At 43.2% G+C, this 27,029-nt stretch overlaps 1 protein-coding gene across 10 annotated transcripts in view; it reads right to left on the bottom strand.

Moving 5' to 3' along the window:
• map2k5 (mitogen-activated protein kinase kinase 5) overlaps window positions 1–27,029 on the bottom strand; it is a 275,892-nt gene that overhangs the window by 149,553 nt on the left and 99,310 nt on the right. For all 10 annotated transcript variants that reach the window (XM_041174736.1, XM_041174728.1, XM_041174729.1 and 7 more), the window contains one exon: window positions 2,264–2,303. In XM_041174736.1, the coding sequence (XP_041030670.1) occupies window positions 2,264–2,303 (40 nt within the window). The remainder of the gene's footprint in view (window positions 1–2,263; window positions 2,304–27,029) is intronic.

The following is a 27,029-nucleotide window of genomic DNA, read 5'->3' as shown; positions in this document are numbered from 1 at the left end:
AAAAAAACACATGCATCTTGAATAGCAAGCAGTCTTTCATCTGCTCTGATTCAAGCATATCTATTGAGACTGTTTTACCAGCTAGGACTAATTATTCAAAGGGACCATTTTTGTTATTGTTAATATGAGGAGATTAAGAAAAGTCCTCAATTTCAAAGGTCTATTATGCCTATAATATATCTTCCTAGATTTTAGCTTTCTTCAAAATTTTGCTTTTATTGTAGTGTGGTGCACTTTTAAATAATCAACTTTCACCCTTTATCCTGTTCTCCTTTCAACAGTCTAATCGAGGTTAGGGGCAGGGACTGATCAGCCAGCTATATAATATGGAGATGAAAGATGACTGTTTATCTGAATCAATAGTTGATCTATTCTTATTCAGAAATTTAAAACAAGAAATTGTTTCACTAGCCGGGATTTTCCATGCCGGCCAGTGTTGGGTGTGCTCAGTGGCGAGTGGGCAAAATGGCGCGATTGGTTTCACGATGGCATGAAACCAGTTCTGGACCTTCTGCTCAGCCTGCCAATGGCGGGTCATGTTCTCCACCATTGGAAATCTTAGTTCTGATGAAGAGTCATTCGGATTCGAAATGTTAACTGTGTTCCTCTCCGCAGATGTTGTCAGACCTGCTGAGTTTTTCCAGCTATTTTTGTTTTTGTTTCAGATTTCCAGCATCCGCAGTATTTTGCTTTTATGGACATGTGAGGGAATGGGTGGTGATGTCCCTTGAGCTGGCAGTGAGTGAGATGCCAGTGAATGTGTGATGGGCTTCAGTGTGTAGGTTTAGAGTGCTGAGATAGTTGCCATACCCTAGCTGACAGATGAGATCATTCATCCTCTATCTGTTTTGGATAGCCAACCTCTTCTGTGTAGCATTGGCACTGATCACCACTGCCATCACCTATCAAGCCCTAGTGATAACGTCGCTGCCCCTCCTGCAGCCAGAGACGGGGTAGAGGACATCACAACGGGCTTCCACAACATCCAAAGGGTGATCGATGGCTGCAGTCTCCTTGCCTTTCGGGGCCAAGTCTTCTTTGCTGCAGTCCTGGGCTGGAAGCACTGAACACGGCTGTACTTTAAACATGGTGCCTGGCGTGATGAAGCGGCGAGGTGACGGCATGACAGGTGAATTGGAGCCTGCCTGCCATGGAAACAGCGTGTTTCTCAGGAATGCATAAATAATGTGGTGGGTTTGGGACGATACAGCATGAAAACCCGCCATCATGGCTGGCAGGTAAATGGCCCGCTAATGCACTTAGTGCAAAACTGGGATTTCGCCCACTATGTCAGAATTTTTTTTTGTCTTGTGCGTCTATTCTTGTAAAACAATGCTGTGTGAACAATATGCTGGAGAACAGAATTAAGGAAAAACATCTAAAAAAAAGCACAGGATAAGATTTTCTTTAAATGCCATTATGCAAAGTAGATCTTCCTCTGTGGGTCAATGGCAATATCATCTTTGTAAAGTGAGCTTGAATGAATGAGGAAGAATACATCTTTCAAATTTATGACTAGCCACATAATTTATAACTGATGTTGATAATTTTCATTTAACTGCATTCAACTACATATGTAGGATACCGTTGCTGTAAGGGCAAATACTATTAGTGATCCGAAAACTTGTATTTATATTCTAAAATATTATTTGGGTATGTTATTTTTTTAAAACAAATCAGTATCTTGCTAGCCCAATTCACAGGTATTAAGTGTCAATGACATAATGGGGAGTAAACATAAAGGTAGCAGGTCCCCTGCTAAGAAATAAGTTAGTGAACCAGTTAGATTTTAAAACATTCTGGCAGCTTTCTTAGTCATTTTTCCTGGTGGCAGCCTACAAATAAATAGATTTATTGAATTTAACAACTTCCCATGGAGGGCATCCAATTCAAAACCTTTAGATTGTTAGACAAATACCTTAAACATTTTATCGTACTGTATTACACAAAGTATCTACAATGTTAACCTGGTGGCGAAATATTTTCCCTGGTATGGCACTAAGCCACAAAGACCATTAGTAACCAGGTTTGATTCCCAAATTAAACGGGGTTAATTGATCTCAGGTAGGATGGCAATTGGCCTCGGTGCTGTTGGCTATGGGGGGGGGTGGAAATGAGTAATGCAGATTTCACGAAAGGTAAAAATTGCCTGAACGATGCAATGTGCACAATACCAACAAAAAGAGCATTTCAAAAAATTAACAGTAGCATACACTGTTTAACAACTGCATAAATACACATATAAATAGAATTTTCATCTTACCTTAACTGCTAATATTTTTCCACTTGGCACATGGTAAGCTCTGTGGAATTAAAATATCGTCACTGAGTAACCCAAATGCTAAAGCAGTGCAAGAGAAACAAATTACAAATGTCAAGGGGTGCCTGTTATTTACATTATGCACATTTACATCAAAATAATTTATGTGCTATTAGTGAAGTTTGTTTTGTTCAATAAAATGAATAGTGATCCTCATTTTCTCTGTACAGTCCTCTAAACTCATGCATCATCAAATATAGTAGCTAAGCAACTGTAAATTTTTTGTGGCTGTCCATGGACTTTACCCACTAACTGTGGTTTTGGTGATGTTGGAGAGTAGAACATATTGGTAACCTAATGCCACATTTATGTCTCACTGATAGCTATCTTGACTGAACACAATGTTGCAAACCAATGGTCTAACAAAGCAATTATTGAGGGAGCTTGGAAACTATTGTTAATAGAGGTTGGGACTCTATGGACTGGATTTTCTGATGTGTTGGGTTGTTAGATGGTTTGTATCCAATTGTCCTGGCGAATGTTGAACTTTATGAATCTTCCAGGGTCATATTCATTTACATGCTGTTGGTAGGCCTCTGGCAGTTCTCCTACTACTGCTGGGTCAGTTGCCTCAGGTAAGAGTCAGAGACAAATGGCTACACACTTGCTGCAACATTGTATGTTGATTGTCCCAGATGAAGGAAAGAAAATCTTTTTAAAGCATTTCCTACCTTGCCTAAAACAATTAATTGATTGCGCCAGGCTAGGCAAACCATTCCTCTATAAAAGTGCCCACCTCAGAAACACTGAACACCAAGGACATACTTGTTTGCCTAAAGCGCAGCTTTACTAAGGCATTAATAATGGAAATTACTGTTACTGTTGTCTAATTTGAATACAGTAGCTCAAATATGGGCATAAGTATTCAACACTTACCATAACTTCCAGCAGGACAACTCTTCAGCCTATTTCTCAATCCTAATTATCCTTGTTTTATCTTCTAGGCCAGAATTTTTCAGTTGGTGGGTGGGCTCGGCAGGAGTTGGGAACCCAGCAGCCGCCCGCGATTGGGTGTGCACTGCGATTTTATGCCCAGCGTACTTCACAGCTCCTGAGATCAGCGGGAAGGGGCGGGAGGCTGATGTCCATCAGATCTAATGGCGACCTGGCGGCCTCTTCAAAATCGGTGCAGGCAGCCGTCCTCGAGGAGGTGGCAGCACGCTGGGATATCCTTGTCCCAAGGGACTGGAGGAGGAGGCTCCCATACCTAACCAAATATGCCTGGGAGGTGGCAGCATCACAGGTCAGCTCCCACGATCTGGTGAGATGCACATATTTGCAGTACTGTAAGCGTTTTAATGACCTGCTGCGATCGGGAAGGGTGGGTACCGTGTTGGCATGGGTCATTTAGCACAGCAGTTAGGTTGCCCCCCACCCAACCTCACCCCTCACCTCACCTCAGAATTCTGTTATTTTTAATTCATTCATTCACAGGGTGTGGGCTTTGCTGGCTTGGCCGGCATTATTGCCCAGCCCTAGTTGCCGGTGAGAAGGTGATGATCTGCCTTCTTGAACCGCTGCAGTCCATGTGGTGTAAGTACACCCACAGTGCTGTTAGGGGACGAGTTCCAGGACTTGTGAAGGAATGGCAATACATTTCCAAGTCAGGATGCTGAGTGACTTGGAGGGGGAACTTCCAGGTGGTGGTGTTCCCATCCATCTGCTGCCCTTGTCCTTATAGGTGGTAGTGGTCATGGGTTTGGAAGTTCTTAGAGCGTGAGTGGCAAATGTCACGGAGGCAGCATCTGGGCAAGGAAGTGGTGAGCCCTGGCTGCTAGGAATGAGTGTTTTGCATTTCCAGAGTCATGAATAGGATGAGCCCTGCATGGTTTTCCTCAGGTGGGGGTGACAAGGCTGCAATGGCAATGCAGGTCTAGGATGGACTATTCAATGCTCCTCTCTCCTTTCAAATGACAGCACACATGCTGAGAGGCTGCGGACTGGCAGAGGGCAACCCCACCTTCTGATCCTCACCAGATATGAGCAGGAGGCACTGGAGTTCGAGAGGCACCACGCGCCTAGATCAACTGACCTCGGTGAGGTTGGGGTGCCACTGGGAGGTAAGAGTGCAGTGCACTGAGATCCCAATGTCTGTCATTGCAACCATTCTACTGTTGACTGTATATTGATTTCAGCCTCCAACATGGAATCCCTATTGATAATGGAAAGATGCGGGCATCCTGATCCGGGTGCCAGGCATGCACATTAACAGTGTAACTACTTCAACTAATCAATGCCCTTGTTCTTTCTTTCAGGTCCACCAGAGCACGCCCGGTCTCAGGAGCCTGAGGGACCACCACTCACCCCTGAAGGCACAGATGATATGAACGCACCAGCTTCACAACTTCTCAGCCAGGCAGGCACCAGTGCAGATACCAGCACCTCGGTGGGAATAAGATCAACGGCTAGTATCTCGGTGCACAGTGGTGAGGGCACTTCACATTTGCTTGAGGTGCAGGTGGAAACAGAGAGTGCCCAGGGCGCAGGCAGTCAGAGGTCTGCTGGGGACCAGGAACATCCTCAGTTGGTGGCTGATTATGTGCATCTGGAGTCTTCCAAGAGGCAGCAGATGCTGGAAGTCCAGCAGGGTGTGCAGAAGGATCTGGCAGAGAAACATGAAGGAATACGTTCCATGGTCTCTGTTGTGGAGGAGTCCATGCGGAGATCAAGCAATGCAATGACTCTCATGGCCAAGCGCACTGCCTCTTCCGTGATAGAGTGGTGATTCTTGTGGAGGGGCTCCTCCAGAAGATCAATCAGGGCTTCCTGGGGATGCGCTCGAATCTGCGAGCTCTCACGTTGGCATTGACCTAAGGTGGTCACTGTCAGTGTGGGAGATGGATTGGGCACCCAGTATCACCATCCATCAATGGTGGACAGAGACGTTCAAAGTGACCTGATGTTGGTGCACAAGCTGTTTGTCATCTCTACGGGCTCCTCTCAGGGCACTCCGGATGAGGGCAGCAGCTCCTCTGCCCCTCTGCCAGTGATTGTGGCATCTGATGAGGCTGCGGCGACTGGGGAGATGCCAGCCTGCAACTGGCTGCTCCCTCCCAGGCGGGGACAGCACAGGCTCCACGAGCCAGAGGACACCCGCCAAGGCCAACAGGACAGCAGAGTGAGCAAGCTGTCTCCAATGCTGGTGTCAGCGAGGGGGGAGCACCTAGACGTGGCACCCGCAAGCATAAGCGTAAATCACCTTAGGCACAACATGAGCTTATCACTAGTGGTTTTCTTCTGCCCCACTTTTATGTTATTGTTAAGTTGGTGTGATATTGAACACCTTTTCATTTAGTTTGATTTATGTATGCCAAGCTGCAAAGCATTAAATGTGTTTGTTCTCAACAAGCCTCTGGGTGCTCCATTAGTTCTGCAGGTGAAGGGGAACCCATGATGTTATGAGCGACTTGTTTGTCATTGAGCTTCGTTGAAATGGCACATAGTGCATGTTGTCGACCAAGGAAATATTGCTCTCAGGTATCAAGTATGGAGCCTGCAGCCATGGCATGTGGTGTTGGTTCTCTTTGATAGGCTAGCTGAAGGAGCACTGGATCAAAGCCTCCCAGGTGTCCCTGCCTCCCTGGAAGTTGCCCAGGTCAGTGTTATCTCTTCAGCATTCTCCTGAGCTTGCTCGCCCTCGGACTCACTACTGGACGCAAAGTCTGCTGCCAGAACAGCTGCATCAACATCATCTTCCTCCACCTCGCTCCCCCTTTCCAGCACCAGGTTATGGAGAGCGCAGCTTGCAACCACGATCAGTGACACATGATCTGCGAGGTATGGCAGTGTACCTGCTGAACTGTCCAGGCATCGGAAGCGCATCTTGAGAAGACCGATGGTTCTCTCTATCACTGCCCTTGTGGAGGCATGGCTCCTATTATACCGCTGCTCGGCCTCGGTTTTTGGATGGTGGAGAGGCGTCATGAGCCACCTTTTGAGGGGATAGCCCTCGTCAACCAGCAGCCATCCATCCAGCCAGGCTGGAGCACTGAAGAGCCTTGGCACCTGTGAGTGTCTCAGGATGTAAGCGTCATGGAAGCTGCCTGGGTACCTTGCAGAGGCTTGCAGAATCTGCATCCTGTGGTCACACATTATCTGCACATTCATGGAGTGGAATCGCTTCCTGTTGATGAAGGCTCCCAGCTCATCCACTGGCGCCTCGATTGCCACGTGTGCAGTCGATTGCATCCTGGATGCAGAGGAGCCCAGTAATCGCGGCAAAGCCTCTGGCTCGCTCTGCCTGGCTGGCCTCGTCCATGCGATAGTGAATAAAAGTCAATGCAGGCCTGAACAGTCACCAGTTTGACACAACTATGGACAGCTGATCGGGGGACTCCACAAAGATCACCACTGACCCCTGGAAAGAGCCAGAGGCATAGAAGTTGAGGGCCACAGCGACCTTCAGCGCCACTGGCATGGGGTGTCCACCCACACAGTTGAAGCTGATCTCAGAGCCGATCATCTGACAGATGGAGGTCACTGTCTCCCTAGAGATACGGAGCCTCCTTTGGCATTGCACCTCAGAAATATTCAGGTAGCTGCATCGCCGCCTGTAAACCCTGGCTGCAGGATAGTGACATTGTCTGCGGCCCCTTCGACCTTGGACTTCCTGTTGGCCCTGCACCCCTTATGCCTGCGCCTGTCCTCCCACAGGTGGCTCCCCTGGAGGCTGAATAGGGCCTCCTGGCCTCGTACCCCTTGTGGCCCTCTCTTCCTCCTCAGAGGAGGTGCCTCCAGTGGAGACCACAATCTCCGTTCCCATGGTAAGGGAAGGCTGTCTGATACCTTGAAGGTCCCAAGTGTCATGACTCCTCCAGAGTCCTGAACTGAAGCCTGTTATTTCTGTCAAAGCAGCTCTGAAATCAAGTTGTCCTGTTCACAAAAGCAAGTAGCAGTAAGTAATACTCCAAAGTACTAACAACTCACATTAGCAATCCCATTCACCCCTCTTATCCCATCCGTGGATGAGGTTTATGAAAACCTGGCCTTCCTGCTTGCCCGTTGTGCCCGTGCGACGCCCTGAAAATCCCACGGGCTGCGCAAAATCGATGTCAATTACTGCCTCAAAGGCCTTAACTGTCCTGTTAATTAATGGTGAGCACATCATATTGTACCCGCCTTCCGAAATACCACGATGGCGCGCAGTGCTGTCGGGATGCACACCTGACGTCATTGCACATCATTTTATGTGTGTGCATGTTGGGTCCGCCCCACAGGTCAACTGTAAAATCCTGCCCCTACTGAGATGCTCAGTGTATAGATGTTGCCAACTAACAGATCTTTTAAGCAGCAACAAAAAGTTAGTTACTTGAGGGTAACTAATTTGATTAAACTGATGTCACCACCTAAATTTTGGTCAATACATCATATGACATGACACCTATAGAACAAAATCATGTCACTGTACAGTAAATCATCCTGATTAGAGGCTCTCCCCAGCATTTTCTTTCTGCAGGACTATGACAATGGAAATATGGGAAAAAGATAAAATATGATTGAATATAAATAACAGTAGCATAATTGGTACTTTATATGGCCTGTTAAAGCTAGGTATAGTCATGGCTAAGGAAACGGCACATAACAGATACATGCACATACATTATCAATTGAAAAAGCGGCGAGAATAGGTGAAAGAACTGGGTGATGCAATGCATGTTTACAGTTGATTCTACAGATTGAACAGAGGGGAGGGGAGATAAAGATTGAATATCCAATTACTTGTTACAAATTGCAACATTCATGCTAAATTTCACAGAAACCTGTTAGGGCATTGGTGGGTAAAAGTCAGCACAGTTAAAGACAAATGATGAAATTTAAGGTATGTTAAAGAATACAGTATTTTCTACTGACTGAATGCGCTGTCAGCACAAACCACTTCTACAATAGAAATACCACAGGTTAGATGCAAAATAAAGGCCTCTTTTACAATGCCTCAAGCATACCTTGACCTAAAAAAAATTACCAGTAATATTTCTAGTTTCCACACCAGTCATCCTCCTGGTGTGAGTGCCAAATTAATTATTTTGATAAAAGCAAAAAACTGCGGATGCTGGAAATCCGAAACAAAAATAAAAATACCTGGAAAAACTCAGCAGGTCTGGCAGCATCTGTGGAGAGGAACACAGTTAACGTTTCGAGTACGTATGACTGTTCAACAGAACTCAGGAAAAATAGAAAAGAGGTGAAATATAACCTGGTTTAAAGGGGGTGGGACAGGTAGAGCTGGATAGTGAGCCAGTGATAGGTGGAGATAGCCAAAAGATGTCATAGACAAAAGGACAAAGAGGTGTTGAAGGTGGTGATATTATCTAACGAATGTGCTAATAGGTGACATTAAGGGTAGAAAGCAGGACAAGCAAGGTACAGATAGCCCTGCTGGGGTGGGGGGAAGGGATCGAAATAGGCTAAAAGGTAGATATAATAATGGATGGAAATACATTTAAATATAGTCCTCACTTATCACCCCACCAGCCTCCGCATTCAAAGGATCATCCTCCGCCATTTCTGCCAACTCCAGCATGATGCCACCACCAAACACATCTTCCCTTCACCCCCGCCGGAAGCATTCCGCAGGGATCGTTCCCTCTGGGACACCCTTGTCCACTCCTCCATCACCCCCTACACCCCAACCCCCTCCCATGGCACCTTCCCATGCAACCACATAAGTTGCAACACCTGCCCCTTTACTTCCCCTCTCCTCACCATCCAAGGGCCCAAACACTCCCTTCAAGTGAAGCAGCATTTCATTTGCACTTCTCTCAATTTAGTCTACTGCATTCACTGCTCCAAATGCAGTTTCCTCTACATTGAAGAGAGCAAAAGCAGACTGGGTGACCGCTTTGCGGAACACCTTCGGTCTGTCCACAAGCATGAACCAGACCTCCCTGTCGCTTGCCATTTCAACACACTACCCTGCTCTCATGCCCACATGTCTGTCCTTGGCATGCTGCGTTGTTCCAGTGAAGCTCAACGCAAACTGGAGGAACAGCACCTCATCTTCCGACTAGGCATTTATAGCCTTCCGGACTGAATATTGAGTTCAACAATTTTAGATCATGAACTCTCTCCTCCACCCCCAACCCCTTTCCGATCCCCTTTTTTCCAATAATTTATATAGATTTTTCTTTTCCCGCCTATTTCCATTATTTTTAAATGTATTTCCATCCATTGTTTTATCTCTACCTTTTAGCCTATTTCGCTCCCTTCCCCCCACCCCACCCCCACAAGGGCTATCTGTACCTTGCTCATCCTGCTTTCTACCTTTAATGTCACCTATTAGCACATTCTTTAGATAATATCACCACCTTCAACACTTCTTTGTTCTTTTATCTGTGACATCTTTTGGCTATCTCCACCAATCACTGGCTTTCTATATAGCTCTACCTGTCCCACACCACCACCCCCCACCCCCCAACCTTAAACCAGCTTATATTTCATCTCTTTTCTATTTTTCCTTAGGAATTACTTTGAGTCTGTGATTTCACTTACAGCTTTTTTCACCCACAGTCAATTAATTAAGAAGTGTACAGTTGGGGAAATGAACATTTTTATCACATCTCTACAAAGTATTATGGTTGACCTTTATTGTTGTGACCCCAGATGCCACAAGTAAATACCCAACTCCACTGCTCCAGATATGGCAATGGAGCAATAGGTTTACTTGCAATGTAAGGGCTGGCTATGTGATTCAGTGCCCTCCAAGGCAGACTTGGAATCTTCAAAAGTAAACTAGCAGTCTTTTCTACATTGAAATGCAAGCCATAAGAGTGAATGAAAGAACTGCTTCCTTACCCACAATGCTAGTCACCAGGATGTCAGATAATTTTCAAGTGTGGTCAAACCAGTATAAACGCATACCCAATTAAAGAACAAAATCCCTATGCACCACATCTATTCACTCCTATAACAGCAAACTGATCAGGCTGTTTTATATCATAACCCACTTACAGAATTCCCCAAACACCAAACCACTTCCTATTCCCCTAATAAAGCCCATTTGAGGTCATAAATGTTTCTGGAGCCCTATTTATACAGGGACCTGCAGCTTTTTTCTTCAAATTGCTCCAGGTCCTGACCAGATTAACTTTAAAAGGTCATAATGTAAAACATGCCGATGACAAGGCGTTCAGCAGTATTCGTACTATTTTGACTTCAGATCCGCTTGTCGGTTTACACTGGGGATGCCAACCTTAAAACAGCCCAGCCTTAGACAAGAGGGGGTGAATTTTAATACCAGATTTATATCAGTGCAGTTTAATTCTGATTAAATTTAGGACAGATTTATACCAATACAAAATCTCCAGTGTAATTGGGGGCTCTAGGTTAAAGCACCTCAATTTGCTCAAGTTTAACATATAAGAGCATCAAAAAGCTTTTAACATCCAAGTCTAGGTGTGAAATTCCCCATCTACTCTGTGAGCACATTTTCATTAAACAGGTTTGACCAATGAATTAAATTATTTAACTCCAGCAATTTCTTCTGCAATATTTCTATAACCTTACTTTTATCTTTCCATCATCTAACCTCCTGGTAACATTTTTAAAACTTCTGGTTTAATTTTCTGTTTTATTTGCAGTTCTAGTTCTATGCTTGAGTCATAGATTTGATATGGCATCTTTAAATCATAGCCTACCCTTTGGCAACCTTGGCACATTAGGTATATTAAGCAGACTAATGAGTCTAAACAATATCCTATTCAGAAAATTAATATTTTGGAGCAGTGTAAACATTCATTTTCACCATTGTCACCTCAAGGTTCTACTTCTTCAGCAGCTTCTCAAGCTGTTCCATACAAAAAATTCTAACTCATCAGGAGCTCATGCCTTTTCCTACACTTACTTACCACAATATCATTGTTCTTCATCTACCAATCCTTCCAAGGTTTATTAGTACCCTCATTCAGGCAATAACCTAGCTCAGACCCGCAACTCTAATGTTCACTCCCTCTGTCACCTCCACTGTGGATGGCAGAGATTTCAGTCATCATGATCCTGCACACTGAAATTCTCTTCCTAAATCTACCTGCTTCAAATAATAAATAGAGTTAATCTTTCCCCATATCCCTTTTGTGGCAGTGTTAGCCACGATTAAAGGGTAATTCTTCCAGTGTTCTGTCATTGCTTCCTCAATTACCACCACCAAAATCAAATCAAGTGATTAGTCATCTCATTGCTATTTATGCAACACTGTAATTTGCAAAATAGCTTCTGCATCTTCACAGATAATGACAATAATTGCACAATGCAATTTATTATACAATTTGGTATGTTTAAGATACTTTGCAATGTCACAGGACTCCAAGCTATTTCCCTGAACAATAGTCATTGAGTACTGCTGGAATATGTGCATCTGCATGGATGTTAAGTGAGGAGACAATCAATTCAACAGTAATGCTACTCTTAACAGTGCAGTCACACACGAAGTATGACTATGTGAATGAGACAATAGAGGGCTACCTGCATCTCACCATAGCTCAATAATTCCAAAATAGGAATGGAGATAATTGGAGTGGAGAAAGATGTGAAAAATAGATCAACTGAAGTTCTGAGCTGAACTGAAGTTTTTAACATGTGTATTAAATGAATGAAACTTACTCCCTCCATTTTGTTAGTGTTCTTTTGAAATGCATACAAAATGCTGTTCAATTTAACTTGATTAGTCTTTGTGAAAAAAATTTAACATCAAAGGACTGTATACACATATAACTTTACTTTCATCCTTAAGTCTTTTGTGGTTCAACAACTACTATGTTAAATAAGGGCTTGCATCCTATTCTGTAAGTAAAGATAAACCTTAAGTAAGTGAGAAGCCGTTACCAAGAGATCACCAGAAGATAAGTAAATGCTCTGAACTTCTATACCAAGTCTGGCAGTTTTAAATGCTCTTCCACTGGAGGATCTCAACAGGTTAATTAGCATGTCAGTTATTTGACAAGAAAGATGATCTTCCTGAAACCACTCTGGTTTACTGTTACTAACTGAATAATAAGGGAGTGCTTGATGTTTTAATTATGATGCACGTTAATTGGGTTTGAGTTTCCAATAAAGGTTCAGGCCCAGGACTGTCTTACAAATGCCATCTTCCAGTTCACCATGCCATTTTAATAGTTAATTTCCGTTAATCATTTGTTGAGTTACCACAAAATTGAATAAGGATAAGGCCATATTACCTCCTTTCTTCCAAATGTAAGGTAGCTGGGATAGAAGTAATTTGCTTCATACTGAACTTGGGTTTTCAACTGTCTGCGCTATCAACACATTTCAGCACTTGGGCTGCAAAGTGATTAATGCATTTTTGTGCAATGGTATGATTACACTAGAATACAATCCAACACCAGACCAGTGTTTTAATTAACAGCTAACTGTTCCAAGTTGGAAATAGTGACTATTCTAATTATCTCTTTTAATGATCACCTCCATTTTTGACAAAAAATACCTTTGTTGCGGGGGGAGGGGTCACTGTAGCTTGCTTACCTTGCAATTATGCACGCATGAAACCTGAGAGATGCAGCATTCAACATGTTTTCTTTCAAGCCAAACCACTGGCTGATAATATATTCATGTGTACATAATCAAAAGATTTCCAAAGTACTTTGAAACCTATTCAACACATGATGAATTTTTGGAGTTCAAATTGCCTCTGTACATATCTCCTTACAGTCAAGATGATACATATAATAGACCACCCATACATCCAAAGGATTTGCATCAAAGCTAGTAAGTTAATTCATATTAAAATCACACAAATTACCTTTAAATATTCCAACTCCCTTCCATAATTTCACACAATATACTCATCATCTCAAAAGTAAAGCTTTGCTTTGCAAATTTTTAATTTCCACTCATGGTCACATAACAAATCTAATTTATTCTCTCCCCTTCCATATTCAAATTCATATTTTCCCCAAGTGAAGGAAGTCTTTGTGCTCATTAAGGTGAAGAGCAGCTGTCTGGGGAATAAGAAACATTACCTCTTAACAACCCACGTCAGCATCTAGCACTCCAAGATAGGCACAGGAAAGAACTGCTCTCTCTACTAAACCCAAACTTCAACAGAGCACCTCACCATTGGACCAGTGTGAATTTTTCACATCCTACACAGTTATGGCTTTTTGAGTGGAATTCTTAAGTTAGCGCCAAATTACATTTGCTCTGTATTTCGGCCTGTATCCAATAAGATGTAGGCTGTGACATCCCATAATTGGTTTGCATAAAAATTTGAATGGAGGAAGAAAAGATTCCATTTCAGCAGTAAAAGCTTGATTTAAAACCAGAGATAAGAGAAAAGTATGTTTATCTATGACATAATTCAGTGCCTCTCATACAAGCTGACATTTAATGTGCTCCCAAATATGTTCTATTTGTTTGGACCTACGCCCACATACTTACTTGCAGCAGAAGAATTAGCTTGTTCCTTTCATTTCATCTGAAATACATTAAATGGAGGTGGTGTGTCTGTTTGTTTCTCATCCACATTGAGGAAATATACTTAACTTCCTCCCTTGCCTTTTAAACAACAAGGCATGATACATGTGAACATAATGGACAGGATAGGACCAAGTGGTCCAAGGAGCTGCTCTGCACAGTTATGATGTCAGAAGTATCATCATTCACAACACTCCACACCTACCAACTGACATGGTAATCCCTTGGGAAAACAGAATTTAAGAGATGGGGGGAAAAGAAATTGGGAAAATTCCTCTCTGATCTCCTTGAGCAATTAAAACTAGTCTTAGGCACCACAATGAACATTACTAATACTACTTCGTATTCCATCTAATTTTTTGGTGCCATGATCTTCGCCTCAGCCAAGAACTGGTCCAGCTCTCTTTTGAAGGTATACAGCAAATTACTTGTGGTATGAGTCGGCAGCTTGTTCGGCAGGTGTATTATCCTCTTGGGAAAAAAGGCCTGCCTGACATCTAACCTAGTCTGCACCATGCTGCTTCTACACATGATCTAGGTCCACCCTAGCCTAGCTACTTGAAACAATCTGTTAATATAAATACAGGTTAATTACTTCATTATTTAGCCCAGAAGACTACATAGTGTACACAGAATCAACTTTTGAATCTTACTAGGGTAACTAAGGTGTTTTAAGCTAGGTAACATTCTAGTGGAGCTCCTTTGAACCTTTCCCAATGACTCTGTATCACCCACCATGTAAGAGAAACAAAACTAGGCACCATATTCAATGTGAGACCTAATTAAAGTCTTCTACAACAACAAAAGCATGTTTTGTTTTATACTGAATATCCTAGCAATTCAACCCAATATTCTAATTCCTTTGGCTAATATATCACGGCATTGGTTGTGAACTTTAAAATTGTGCACTATAATGCCAAGATCTTTTCCTTTTTAAACAAAATTCAGTTCGGGTTGACTGTAACTAAATGTGAGGTTGGTCCTGCCTGCATTCGTAGCACTATCTTTATCCAAGTTAAATATCATTTTCCAAATATGGATCAATTCTCCCATCTCATCAAGATCTGTCTGCAGTAGTTTATCCTCAATAACAGCCCTAACACCTGCACAAATCTTTGTATCATAATTGCTACTATTAGTGTCCCAATCTTCAGTTATCTTAGCCCCTGACTCTATAATTCCCTCCCTAACCTTGCCGCCTCTCCAGCTCGCTTTCCTCCAAAAAGACACTTCATAAAATCTACCTCTTTGACCAAGCTTTTGGTCATCTGACCCATTTGTGGCTTGGTGTTATAATTAATTCTATAAAGCTCCTCTGAAGCATCTTGAGCCGTTCAATTATGTTAAAAGTGCTATATAAATATATGTTGTTGCCGTAGTAGTAATATCATCCGCAAACTTGCAGGCTATTCTCAGCACCACACTCGGGTTATGGGTGAAGATGGTAAATGGCAACAACCTAACACAGATCCCTGTGGGACAGCACTGGCAACTGGTCTCTAAGCAGATCCACAATCATTAATAACCACTTTCTACTATCAGAAATGAAAGCAATTTTAATATGTTGTGGCAACTCCCTATCAACTCAATACAACTCTATCCCATTGACCAACTTGTTGTGAGGTGGACTATCAAAGGCTGTTTGAAAATCCAAGTGGACAACTGGGCTACTCTTATGCACAAATCTAGTAACATTTTCAAAGCATTTAATCAAATCAGTAAGTTAAACATTTTTTTCCCAGAAGCCATGTTGAGTGCCATTGATAGCTTCTCTATCTGGGTGATCATAGAGTGGATCTCTAATTCCTTCCAGCATCTTGGCTATGATGGAAGTCAAACTGATGGGCCTACAGTATCCTGGTAATGACTTGTCACTTTTTAACAATCGCAACTATTTGAGCAGATTTGCAACCCCACGGAACAATCCTTGACTACTGCGAGCTGTAAAATATATGGGAAAGGGGCTCACAAAACACTGGTCCCATCTCTTTAAGGATCCTTGGCTGGATATCTATCATCTGACCAGAGCCCTATCTGTGTTCTAGTTTCCAATTTTATCCGAGATGATATTCTCAGTTATTTTTACAATTTTGATGCTGACAATGCAACTCAGTGCATCGGAGACGCTTCAGAGGGGTTTACTAGGTGGATACTTGGAATGAGTGGGTAGTCTTATGAGGATAGATTGGAGAGGCTGGGCTTGTTTTCGGTGGCGTTTAGAAGAGTGAGATGTGACTTGATTAAGGTATATAAGATCCTGAACTATACTGACAAGGTGGACGTAGAAATGATGTTTTCTCTTGTGGGTGAGTCCAGAACTAGGGCGCACTGTGTTAAAATTAGGGGTCGCCCTTTTAGAACAGAGACAAGGAGAAATTTTCCCACTGAGGGTTGTGCGACTTTGGAACTCTCTGCCCCCGAAGACAGTGGAGGCAGGGTCATTGAATATGCCGGGGGGTGGGGAGGGTGAAGGGAAGATGTGTTTGGTGTTGGCATCATGCTGGAGTTGGCGGAGGATGATCCTTTGAATGCAGAGGCTGGTGGGGTGATAAGTGAGGACAAGGGGGACCCTATCATGTTTCCGGGAGGGAGGAGAAGGTGTGGCTATGAGTACACGCATGGGTCCCAGCTATGCCTGTCTCTTCATGGGGTATGTGGAACATTCCTTGTTCCAGTCCTACTCCGGCCCCCTCCCACAACTCTTTCTCCGGTACATCGATGATTACTTCAGTGCTGCTTCATGCTCTCGTCGGGACTTGGAAAAATTTATTAATTTTGCTTCCAATCTCCACCACTACATCATTTTCACATGGTCCATTTCTGACACTTCCCTTCCCTTCCTTGACCTCTCTGTCTCAATTTGTGGTGATAGACTGTCCACCAATATCCATTACAAGTCTACCGACTCCCACAGCTACCTCGACTACAGCTCCTCACACCCCGCTTCCTGTAAGGACTCCATCCCATTCTCTCAGTTCCTTCGCCTCCGTCGCACCTGTTTTGATGATGCTACCTTCAAAAACAGTTCCTCTGACATGTCTTCCTTCTTCCTTAACCGAGGTTTTCCACCCATAGTGGTTGACAAGGCCCTCAACCGTGTCCGGCCCATTTCCCGCGGATCCGCCCTCACACCTTCTCCTCCCTCCCAGAAACATGATAGGGTCCCCCTTGTCCTCACTTATCACCTCACCAGCCTCCGCATTCAAAGGATCATCCTCTGCCATTTCTGCCAACTCCAGCATGATGCCACCACCAAACACATCTTCCCTTCACCACCCCCACCCCCCTGGCAGCATTCCTTAGGGACCGTTCCCTCCGGGACATCCTGGTCCACTCCTCCATCACCCCCTACTCTTCAACCCCCACCTACGGCACCTCCCCATGCATATGCAAAAGATGCAACACCTACCCCTTCACTTCCTCTCTCCTCACCGTCCAAGGGCCAAAACACTTCTTTCAAGTGAAGCAGCATTTCACTTGCATTTCCCCCAACTTAGTCTACTGCATTCGTTGCTCCCAATGCGGTCTCCTCTACATTGGAGAGACCAAACACAAACTGAGCGACTGTTTTGCAGAACACCTGCGGTCTGTCCGCAAGAATGACCCAAACTTCCGTGTCGCTTGCCATTTTAACACTCCAGCCTGCTCTCTTGCCCACATGTCTGTTCTTGGCTTGCTGCATTGTTCCAACGCAAACTGGAGGAACAGCACCTCATCTTCCGACTAGGCACTTTACGGCCTTCCGGACTTAATATTGAATTCAACAACTTTAGATCTTGAACTCCCTCCTCCATTCCCACCCCCTTTCCGTTTCTTCCCCCTCCCTTTTGTTTTTTCCAATAATTTATATAGATTTTTCTTTTCCCACCTATTTCCATTATTTTTAAATCTATACCTTTTATACCCTGTTAGTCTTATTTCACCCCACCCCTACTAGAGCTGTACCTTGTGTGTCCTGCCATCCATTCTTAACTAGCACATTCTTTTAGATAATATCACCACCTTCAACACCTCTTTGTTCTTTTGTCTGTGAGATCTTTTGATTATCTGCTCCTATCACTGCTTGCTTGTCCCTACAACCACCCACCCCCACTTCTCTCCTCCCACCACCACCCACCACCGCCCCCCTCTCCACCTTAAACCAGCTTATATTTCACCCCTCTCCTAATTTTACTCAGTTCTGTTGAAGGGTCATGAGGACTCGAAATGTCAACTTTTTTCTTCTCCGCCGATGCTGCCAGATCTGCTGAGTTTTTCCAGGTAATTCTGTTTTTGTTTTGGATTTCCAGCCTCCGCAGTTTTTTGTTTTTATTACTAAATAAAGGTTGCACCAACAATCAATCAAGTTGTCAATGGTTACCGTGACAGGGTATACAGGGCAACAGGCGAGTGCTCTTCAGAAATTTCATTTTAACAATGAAACAAACATATTATCCAAAAAAAATTACAGTTGATGAAAAGGAAATTTTAAGACCTGTACACAAGACATAATCAATAGGTATTGAAAACTGCCGTCATTGTAAGCTTCTGAAACACCACTGACGGAAAAAAGCTAGACAGGAAAGAGATACCAGATGGATAATTAAAATGTAGAAATTACTACTCATGAATAATTAATCACATTGTTTTACTTCATTAGTTATGCATATAACCCTTTACCTGTGATCAGTATTAAATATAGAATGAGATAGCAGGGAGTGATTACCAGGCTGTAACCTAATCAAGGTTGTTCAGATGACGAGATAAATCGCAAGAGTGAAACTTGAGTAGTTTACGAACATCCACCTGAATCTAGAGATCAGATTACAGCCTTGAAATCACTCCCTTGTATCCAATATTATATATCAAAGAGTCATTCATTCAATTACCTTCCAGTGTCAGAGAGTTGTCATCAGGCACTGCACGGTCAACTACCATTGTATGTGATCCCTTCTTGTTCACTTGGACGCCAACATAGGTTTCAAGTGGACATCAAGGTTTCACATGCAATGCACATTTTAATCTTTGATAGTTCACTGTCAACAAAAAACATGTAAAGTTCAACAAAATTAAGAAAAAATATTCCTTATTCTGGTGTGCACTGGCACGTTTGCACATGAAGCAGACTCAGTGATCAAATAGAAGGAATACTGAGCTACATGAGGTATCTAAAGCTTGGTTTGAAGCTTGAAGGAGAAATAATTACTGTTCCAATACGAAAGGATTGCCCCTATATTTTCCCTTTACAGCATGCCAACTTACAAGACAGACAGGAAAAGGCCCTCTGGTCCAACCAGCGTGCCCCATACAACTGCAACACAAAATTGTACAAAAACCCAAAAGTAAATGGCATAGCCTCAAACTGCATGAAAACCTGGAAGCAAACATATTTAAAACACTTTGTGTCACTGCTAACTTCACCATAGTGTATCGAACCTGATGTGTTTTAAATGTCTGGTGCTGCATTTAGTTGCTGTTTTCTGTTCTTTAATGTTTTATTTGTGGATATTCATCTCTCCCAGGAGTTAAAATAAGCTGCACTATCTGCAACTGTGCAAACTGTACACAGTCCATATGGAAAGAGCATGCTCAATGGACCAAAATGTAACCTCTTATTTTGGATTTTACATTTTTATAACAGGCGGGTGCTCCACCAATGGTTCGGCAAATTGTTATAGCAAGTAGCTGAGTCATACACACTAAGAAATTCAAGCCCCTATCTGTACTAAATTAACTGAGCTCAGCTGGGGCACTGCAATTGGACTCAAAGCACTTGGCTCAGGAAGGGGAAACCATGCAGATTTCAGACACTGATCACTATCCAGTTATTACTGTTCATTTTGAACATCAAGCTGATTCTGCTCAGCTATGATTCCCTTGCAGTCAAATAGAGACTTAGGGCTGAATTTTCCCAGCCCCAGGGTGACGGGGTTGGAGGTGGAGGGCCAGAGCCAGGGGGACAGATCACCAATGCATTCCTGCTTCCAAGGTACTTTCCCAGGGGTGGGCAGCCAATTTGCACAATTAAAGCTTCAATTAGGGATGACTTTTCTAGCACAGCAGCATTTTTGCTCCAGCAGTCTGGAGGGCAGAGCCACCTCCCCTATTTGTGGCTGGCGGCCAGCAATGGAAGCATACTCAGACCTTCCTACATTCTTCAACAGCACCCAGCTCTTATGGTGGGGCTGCCAATGTTTCAATACTGGATGGCTTCCTATTGACACTCCAGACTCAGGAGCCCACCTGTCATTCTTAATTCGATGCCTCTGGGAAAACAGCTCCACTGGGTCTGGTTCCTGACAAATGCAGGCTTTGGACACTCATTTGATTGCAGCACTGGGGTCCTGACACCTACCCACACTGTTTGGCTAACACAAGAAGAATGGTCACTTGGCACCAGGGAGTGTGAGCTCCTGTAGCTCCATGCCAAACAAGGAGTCAACACTCTCAGAGAACAGGGGGGGGGGGGGGGGGGGGGGGGGGGAATGCAAAAAATTAAGTAAACACATTATCCCAGTCCCTTCCCACCTACATCCGTGATTCCTCTGACACCTTACGTCACATCAACAATTTCCAGTTCCCTGGCCCCTACCGCTTCCTCTTTACCATGGACGTCCAATCCCTCTACACCTCCATACCCCACCAGGATGGTCTGAGGGCCCTTAGCTTCTTCCTCGAACAGAGGCCCCAACAATCCCCATCCACCACTACTCTCCTCCGTCTGGCTGAACTTGTTCTCACGCTGAACAATTTCTCCTTCAACTCCTCTCACTTCCTCCAAATAAAAGGTGTGGCTATGGGTACCCGCATGGGCCCCAGCTATGCCTGTCTCTTTATGGGGTATGTGGAACATTCCTTGTTGCAGTCCTACTCCGGCCCCCTTCCACAACTCTTTCTCCGGTACATCGATGATTACTTCGGTGCCGCTTCATGCTCTCGTCAGGACTTGGAAAAATTTATTAATTTTGCTTCCAATCTCCACCCCTCCATCATTTTCACATGGTCCATCTCTGACACTTCCCTTCCCTTCCTTGACCTCTCTGTCTCAATCTCTGGTGATAGACTGTCCACCAATATCCATTACAAACCCACCGACTCCCACAGCTATCTCGACTACAGCTCCTCACACCCCGCTTCCTGTAAGGACTCCATCCCATTCTCTCAGTTCCTTCGCCTCCGTCACATCTGTTCCGATGATGCTACATTCAAAAACAGTTCCTCTGACATGTCCTCCTTCTTCCTTAACCGAGGTTTTCCACCCACGGTCGTTGACAGGGCCCTCAACAGTGTCCGGCCCATCTCCCGCGCATCCGCCCTCACGCCTTCTCCTCCCTCCCAGAAACATGATAGGGTCCCCCTTGTCCTCACTTATCACCCCACCAGCCTCCGCATTCAAAGGATTATCCTCCATTTCCGCCAACTCCAGCATGATGCCACCACCAAACACATCTTCCCTTCACCCCCCTTATCGGCATTCCGTAGGGATCGCTCCCTCCGGGACACCCTGGTCCACTCCTCCATCACCCCCTACTCCTCAACCCCCTCCTATGGCACAACCCCATGCCCACGCAAAAGATGCAACACCTGCCCCTTCACTTCCTCTCTCCTCACCGTCCAAGGACCCAAACACTCCTTTCAAGTGAAGCAGCATTTCACTTGCATTTCCCCCAACTTAGTCTACTGCATTCGTTGCTCCCAATGTGGTCTCCTCTACATTGGAGAGACCAAACGTAAACTGGGCAACCGCTTTGCAGAACACCTGCGGTCTGTCCGCAAGAATGACCCAAACCTCCCTGTCGCTTGCCATTTTAACACTCCACCCTGCTATCTTGCCCACATGTCTGTCCTTGGCTTGCTGCATTGTTCCAGTGAAGCCCAACGCAAACTGGAGGAACAACACCTTATCTTCCGACTAGGGACTTTACAGCCTTCCGGACTGAATATTGAATTCAACAACTTTAGGTCGTGAGCTCCCTCCCCCATCCCCACCCCCTTTCTGTTCCCCCCTTCCTTTTTTTTTCCAATAAATTATAAAGATTTTCCTTTTCCCACCTATTTCCATTATTAAAAAAAAACCCACTAGAGCTATACCTTGAGTGGCCTACCATCCATTCTTAATTAGCACATTCGTTTAGATAATATCACCAACTTTAATTTTAACACCTATGTGTTCTATTGTACTATTGTCGTTGACATCTTTTGATGATCTGCTTCTATCACTGCTTGCTTGTCCCTACAACCACACACCCCCACCCCCCCCCCTCCACCTCTTTGTCTCTCTATCTCTCCGCCCCCCACACACACACCTTAAACCAGCTTATATTTCAACTCTTTCTTGGACTCGAACGCAAGTTCTGTCGAAGGGTCATGAGGACTCGAAACGTCAACTCTTTTCTTCTCCGCCGATGCTGCCAGACCTGCTGAGTTTTTCCAGGTAATTCTGTTTTTACATTACATCATATTTACTGGTCTCTTCATTGCTCACGCTGATTGATAAATAACCACATCACCTCAATGGCAATATTGATTCAAAGCTAAAAACGATGCATTAATGTTTTTTAAAAAAAAACTTCTGACTCAAATTTTAGCTTTTGTGGTACGGCGTTAGTGTCATTAGTGCAGGGTTATAAAGAACTTTTTGAATGGCAAGTGCAGTGGGAGATGACAATCTTCATGTGGTCCACCACTTTTAATCCATGTCATCACTTCGACACTGAAATGAACATGGCCTATGAAAATTTGCTGCAGGATTCAAAGCAATCCACCTAACAAAACAATGTTTTGTGACTTGGCTGACCAACCTGGACTTAGACTTGTAAAGCTGCAAATGTCATAAGCAAGAAGAAGTAGTAGCACATTGTTGAAAATGCGAGCTATTAACACCACAGCAAGGAAAAGTCAATCAAATGGGGCCTGGAAGATTCTTAAAATGTCTAACAAGTAAAGCCTGAAGGAATGAAACTTCACATTTATAATGGTTAATTTCAGTGCCAGAAGTTTGATTGACAGTAATTAACACATCACATTGTTAAAAATATACTTCCAGTGGTGAGTTTAGTTGGTATCTACCACACAAGTAAAGCAACTTCTGCCATTCAATGCATTTCCATGGTGGGATGTTGTTTTCATGAAGTTAACAGTACTACGTGGACCAAAATACTCAGATCATTGGGTTTAACCAAGCATCTGCAGTCAGGATGCAGGAGACTTTCATTCATGTAGGGTCCTTTCAAACAGGCTTATCTCAGTAATCTGGGATGAATTTAGCACCAGGTCCCCTGAGATGAAAGACATGCCTCACCATTATTTTGACAGAAATATCTGTGCCAATACTGCTTATAAATTATACAATATGGCTTAGGTCCATACACCAGAAGTCACCAGCTTTGATTTTTAAGTCTGTGCTGTGGTAGGATCTGGTGTACTGAAATTGGCTGCATCACCTGATAGACAGAAATGATCACCAAAGATTTCTGAAATAGAAACAGAAAATGCTGGAAAATCTCAGGGGCCTGGCAGCATCTGTGGAGAGAGAAACAGAGTTAACGTTTCAAGTCCGCATGACTCTCCTTCAAAGCTAAAGGGAAGTAGAAATTTGATGGATTTTATACTGTTTAAGAGGGGTAGAGCAAGTGAAATGAGATAGACGGTTAGGGATAGTGATAGCTAAGGAGAGACCGACAAAGGTGTCAAGGATACAAGACAAGGGGAGTGTTAATGGTTGTGGTAAAGGGTAAAAAAGGTGCTGATAGTGGTATGAAGGTGGGTAGCCGAAAGTGTTATTAGCAAAACAAGGGTCAGCACTCTGTGAAAGTAAAACATAAAAACAAGTGGGAGATGGCCCTGTTGTGGGGGTGGGGTTTGGGGAAAAAGGATTTAAAACGGGGTCAACAGGGAGGAGAGTTCATGGGCTGATGTCGTTGAACTCAATATTATAAGTCCGGAAGGCTGTAAGGCCTAATCAGAAGATGAGGGGCTATTCCTCCAGTTTGCATTGGGCTTCACTGGAACATTGCAGCATGCCAAGGACAGACATGTGGGCATGAGAGCAGGGTGGTGTGTTGAAATGGCAAGCACCTCATTTTTTTTTTATATATGGAGAAATAAACAATGAAGGGACTGGACAAGGAAACAGAAAATAATATTGAAAATTGTGCAATCTAACTACAATGAAATAGTAGGCAAAATTACCATAAGGAATTTCAAACTTTTCAAATTTAAAAATAGAAATGCAAGAAATAAAGATTGAAAAGTATGTTGAAAATGTAAGCTGTTGTCATTAGCCAGATTATCAGACTAGCTACTTAACTGATAGTGATTAAAACATTTAATAATAACCCTGAAAGCAAGAAGCCGTAATTACGTTGGAAGAATGGATACTATTATACAAATAAACAGCTTGGAAGTTAATTAAACAAGGAAATTTTCTAAAATTACTTTTGTTTAAGTGAATATTTTGTACTCATCAAGACAACAGAGGAATGGAACAGTCATCTACTTCCACTTTTAGTCCTCAGCAGGAGTTAAAATTCAAGTAAAGTTCTCTTTACTCTTCCTCAACAATATGCTTTAAAACGCAATTCCCCTACTGCAAATCTTTCACTTTCCACACCAAAAGGTCCTACAGTCCAAGACTACCAATTTAGTGCTAATTTGTGGTGAAGATCAGCAACTTTATGTGGACTGACATCTACCAGAATGAGACTGCTGCAAGCATGTAATCATCTCACAACTGTCAGAAGACATCTATGACCCATCAGCTTAGCCAGGGATCAGACCCAGGTTCTCGTACAACTACCAACTGATGTCCCTGTCCCAACATTTGTTAAACATTAAGCCAAACTGGCTGTAGATCAGAAACAATAACACAAAAAGTAACGGAGGAAATTAAAAAGTAACACAACAAAAAACTACTGCATGTTGAAAATAAAATTAATTTTTCTTGTCACATTTTCACAACAGACAACTTGCGCATGAAATCTCCTTTATCAACATAATGAGTCTTCCCCACTGGGTTGAGATGAGGCAGAGGAGAATTGTGCAGAGTATGAACACCAGAATAGGGTAATGGTTGGACTAACTGGCCTTTTTCGGTGCTGTATTGTCTGTGTAATCATTCTGGAAACACCTGGAGAAATTCATCCTTTGTTGGTACCTTTGGTATCTTTATGCCTCTCTTCATGGTGATATTTTGCTTTTTCTTTCCATATATTGCTCTCCAGTAAAACCAAAAGTAAGCTAGGGTCACCAGAAAGGCGAGTTTGGGGGGCTAGGGGGAAGATTAGTGAAAGAGGAAAAAAAACAAATGGGACAACAAAGGTGGGACAAGTGGCAGGTGAGGGGGAAGGGAGAAATCGTATGTGTGTATGCGCGCGCACGGGTGCACGTGAGAGAGTGGTGGGTAAGTATGGAGTTTACCAAGAGCTGGTGTGGGCAAGCAGCAAGTGATCTACAGTGCCTTAGGCATCTAAATAACATACACATATCATAAAATTTCAGATAGTGGATAGCAAGTAAAGGCTGCAATTTAGCTTCAATGTATATGACATGGTAGAATCATACAGGACAGGAGACCGTTGAGTCCATCAGACCTATCTCCTTGACAGAGATATCCAATTGGTCCCATTTTCTCTTCCAAATATCTATTCAATTCCATTTTGAAACTAACTATTGAAACTTCTTCCATCATCCTTTTTAGATAGTGCTTTTCAAATAACAACCTGTACTCATTGGAGTTTAGGAGAATGAGAGGTGACCTTATTAAAACATAAGATTCTTAGAGGGCTTCACAGGGTAGAGGCTGAGAGCTTGTTTCCTATCATGGGAATGGCTAGGACCAGATGGCATAATCTCAGAGAAAGGGGGCACCCATTTAAGACAGGGATGAGGAGGAATGTCTTCTCTCAGAGGGTAGTGAATCTGTGGAATTCTTTATTGCACAGGGCCTTGGAGGCTGGGTCATTAAGTATATTGAAGGCTGAGATAGACAGATTTTTTATCAGTAAGGGAATCAAGGGTTATGGGGAAAAGGCTGGAGCGTGGAACTGAGGATTATCAGATCAGCCATGATCTCACTGAATGGTGGAACAGACTCGGTGGGCCGAATGGCCTACTTCTGCTCCTATGTCTTATGGTCTTATGCTGTGTTAAAAATAATTCTCATTTCCCCTCAGGTTCTTTTGTGAATTATCTTATATTTATGTCCTGTTTCCACCAGCAGGATTGTCAGTAACCTGTTTCTCCTTACTTACTTTATCAAAATCTTTATAATTTCGAAAGCCTCTATAACAATCCTAGCTTCTTTAGTCTATCCACATTGCTGACACCTTAAGTCCCATATTCCTGTTAACATTCTAATAAATATCCTCCCCATCCTCGCTAATCTGTATTGCCTAGAATTAGACTTTAATCACTAGTCTGACCTCAGCTGGAATAAGAAATGTTTATCATAAATATCTATGCCTTTATTTATAAAGCCATGTACTCTGTATGCTTTTATTTTTATAAGCAGCCTTATCAAACTGTCCTGGCACCGTCAAGGATTTAAGTATATGAACCCACATAGCATCCCTAAACTTCCAGATCAGATCTCATTTTCTCAGTTTTTCAAATTTCTGAGATACACAGTTAATTTAGAATATTCCACTAATCAAGAGTAAGTTAAAAGTGCTCTTTTGTTGCTGCAAGTCATTCAAAACCTTTGGAGAATACCATGGACCTGATGTAACATAATGCTGGTTTGCCATCATTGGCAGAGAGATAGCTGGAAAACTGAATTAAAAGACACAAAGAAATGGACCAATATAATTAAAAAGAGAACTGATACAGTACTAAGGAGGGAGTTCAAGGCTGAAATTTGTTCTCAGGGTTCAGGTGGTTATGAAATGCTGCAGCTTTGGTCTCTGATTTAAGATATCTGAGCCCTTTCATTAGATTACAGCCTTATATCTCAGTATGAAGTATCCATTGTCTATATATTTCACTAGGGGAAAAAAGGTCAGCACTCATGACAGGTTCTCTGCTAATATTTTACATTAGACTGAGAGAGCAACACACAATCTGAACAGGGGAGGAAAAAAGGGAAAGAAGAACTGAATGCTGGAGATCTGAAATCGAATTAAAAGTTCTAGAAATGCATAGCTGGACATTCAACATCTGCAAGAGAAAAATTCTGATGGAGGAAATAAAAGAGACAAAAGGCAAAGAAAGCAGGAAATGATCATCTAACTAATGGAAAGAATGTTTTGACAGGATTGAGAACCTCTTCCAATCATCAAAAGTGCTGTCATGTTCCCTTTTACCATAA

The sequence above is a fragment of the Carcharodon carcharias genome, chromosome 26, assembly GCF_017639515.1.
Source record: "Carcharodon carcharias isolate sCarCar2 chromosome 26, sCarCar2.pri, whole genome shotgun sequence".
Taxonomy (NCBI): Eukaryota; Metazoa; Chordata; class Chondrichthyes; order Lamniformes; family Lamnidae; genus Carcharodon; species Carcharodon carcharias.
This window is presented reverse-complemented; position numbering and strand designations above follow the sequence as displayed.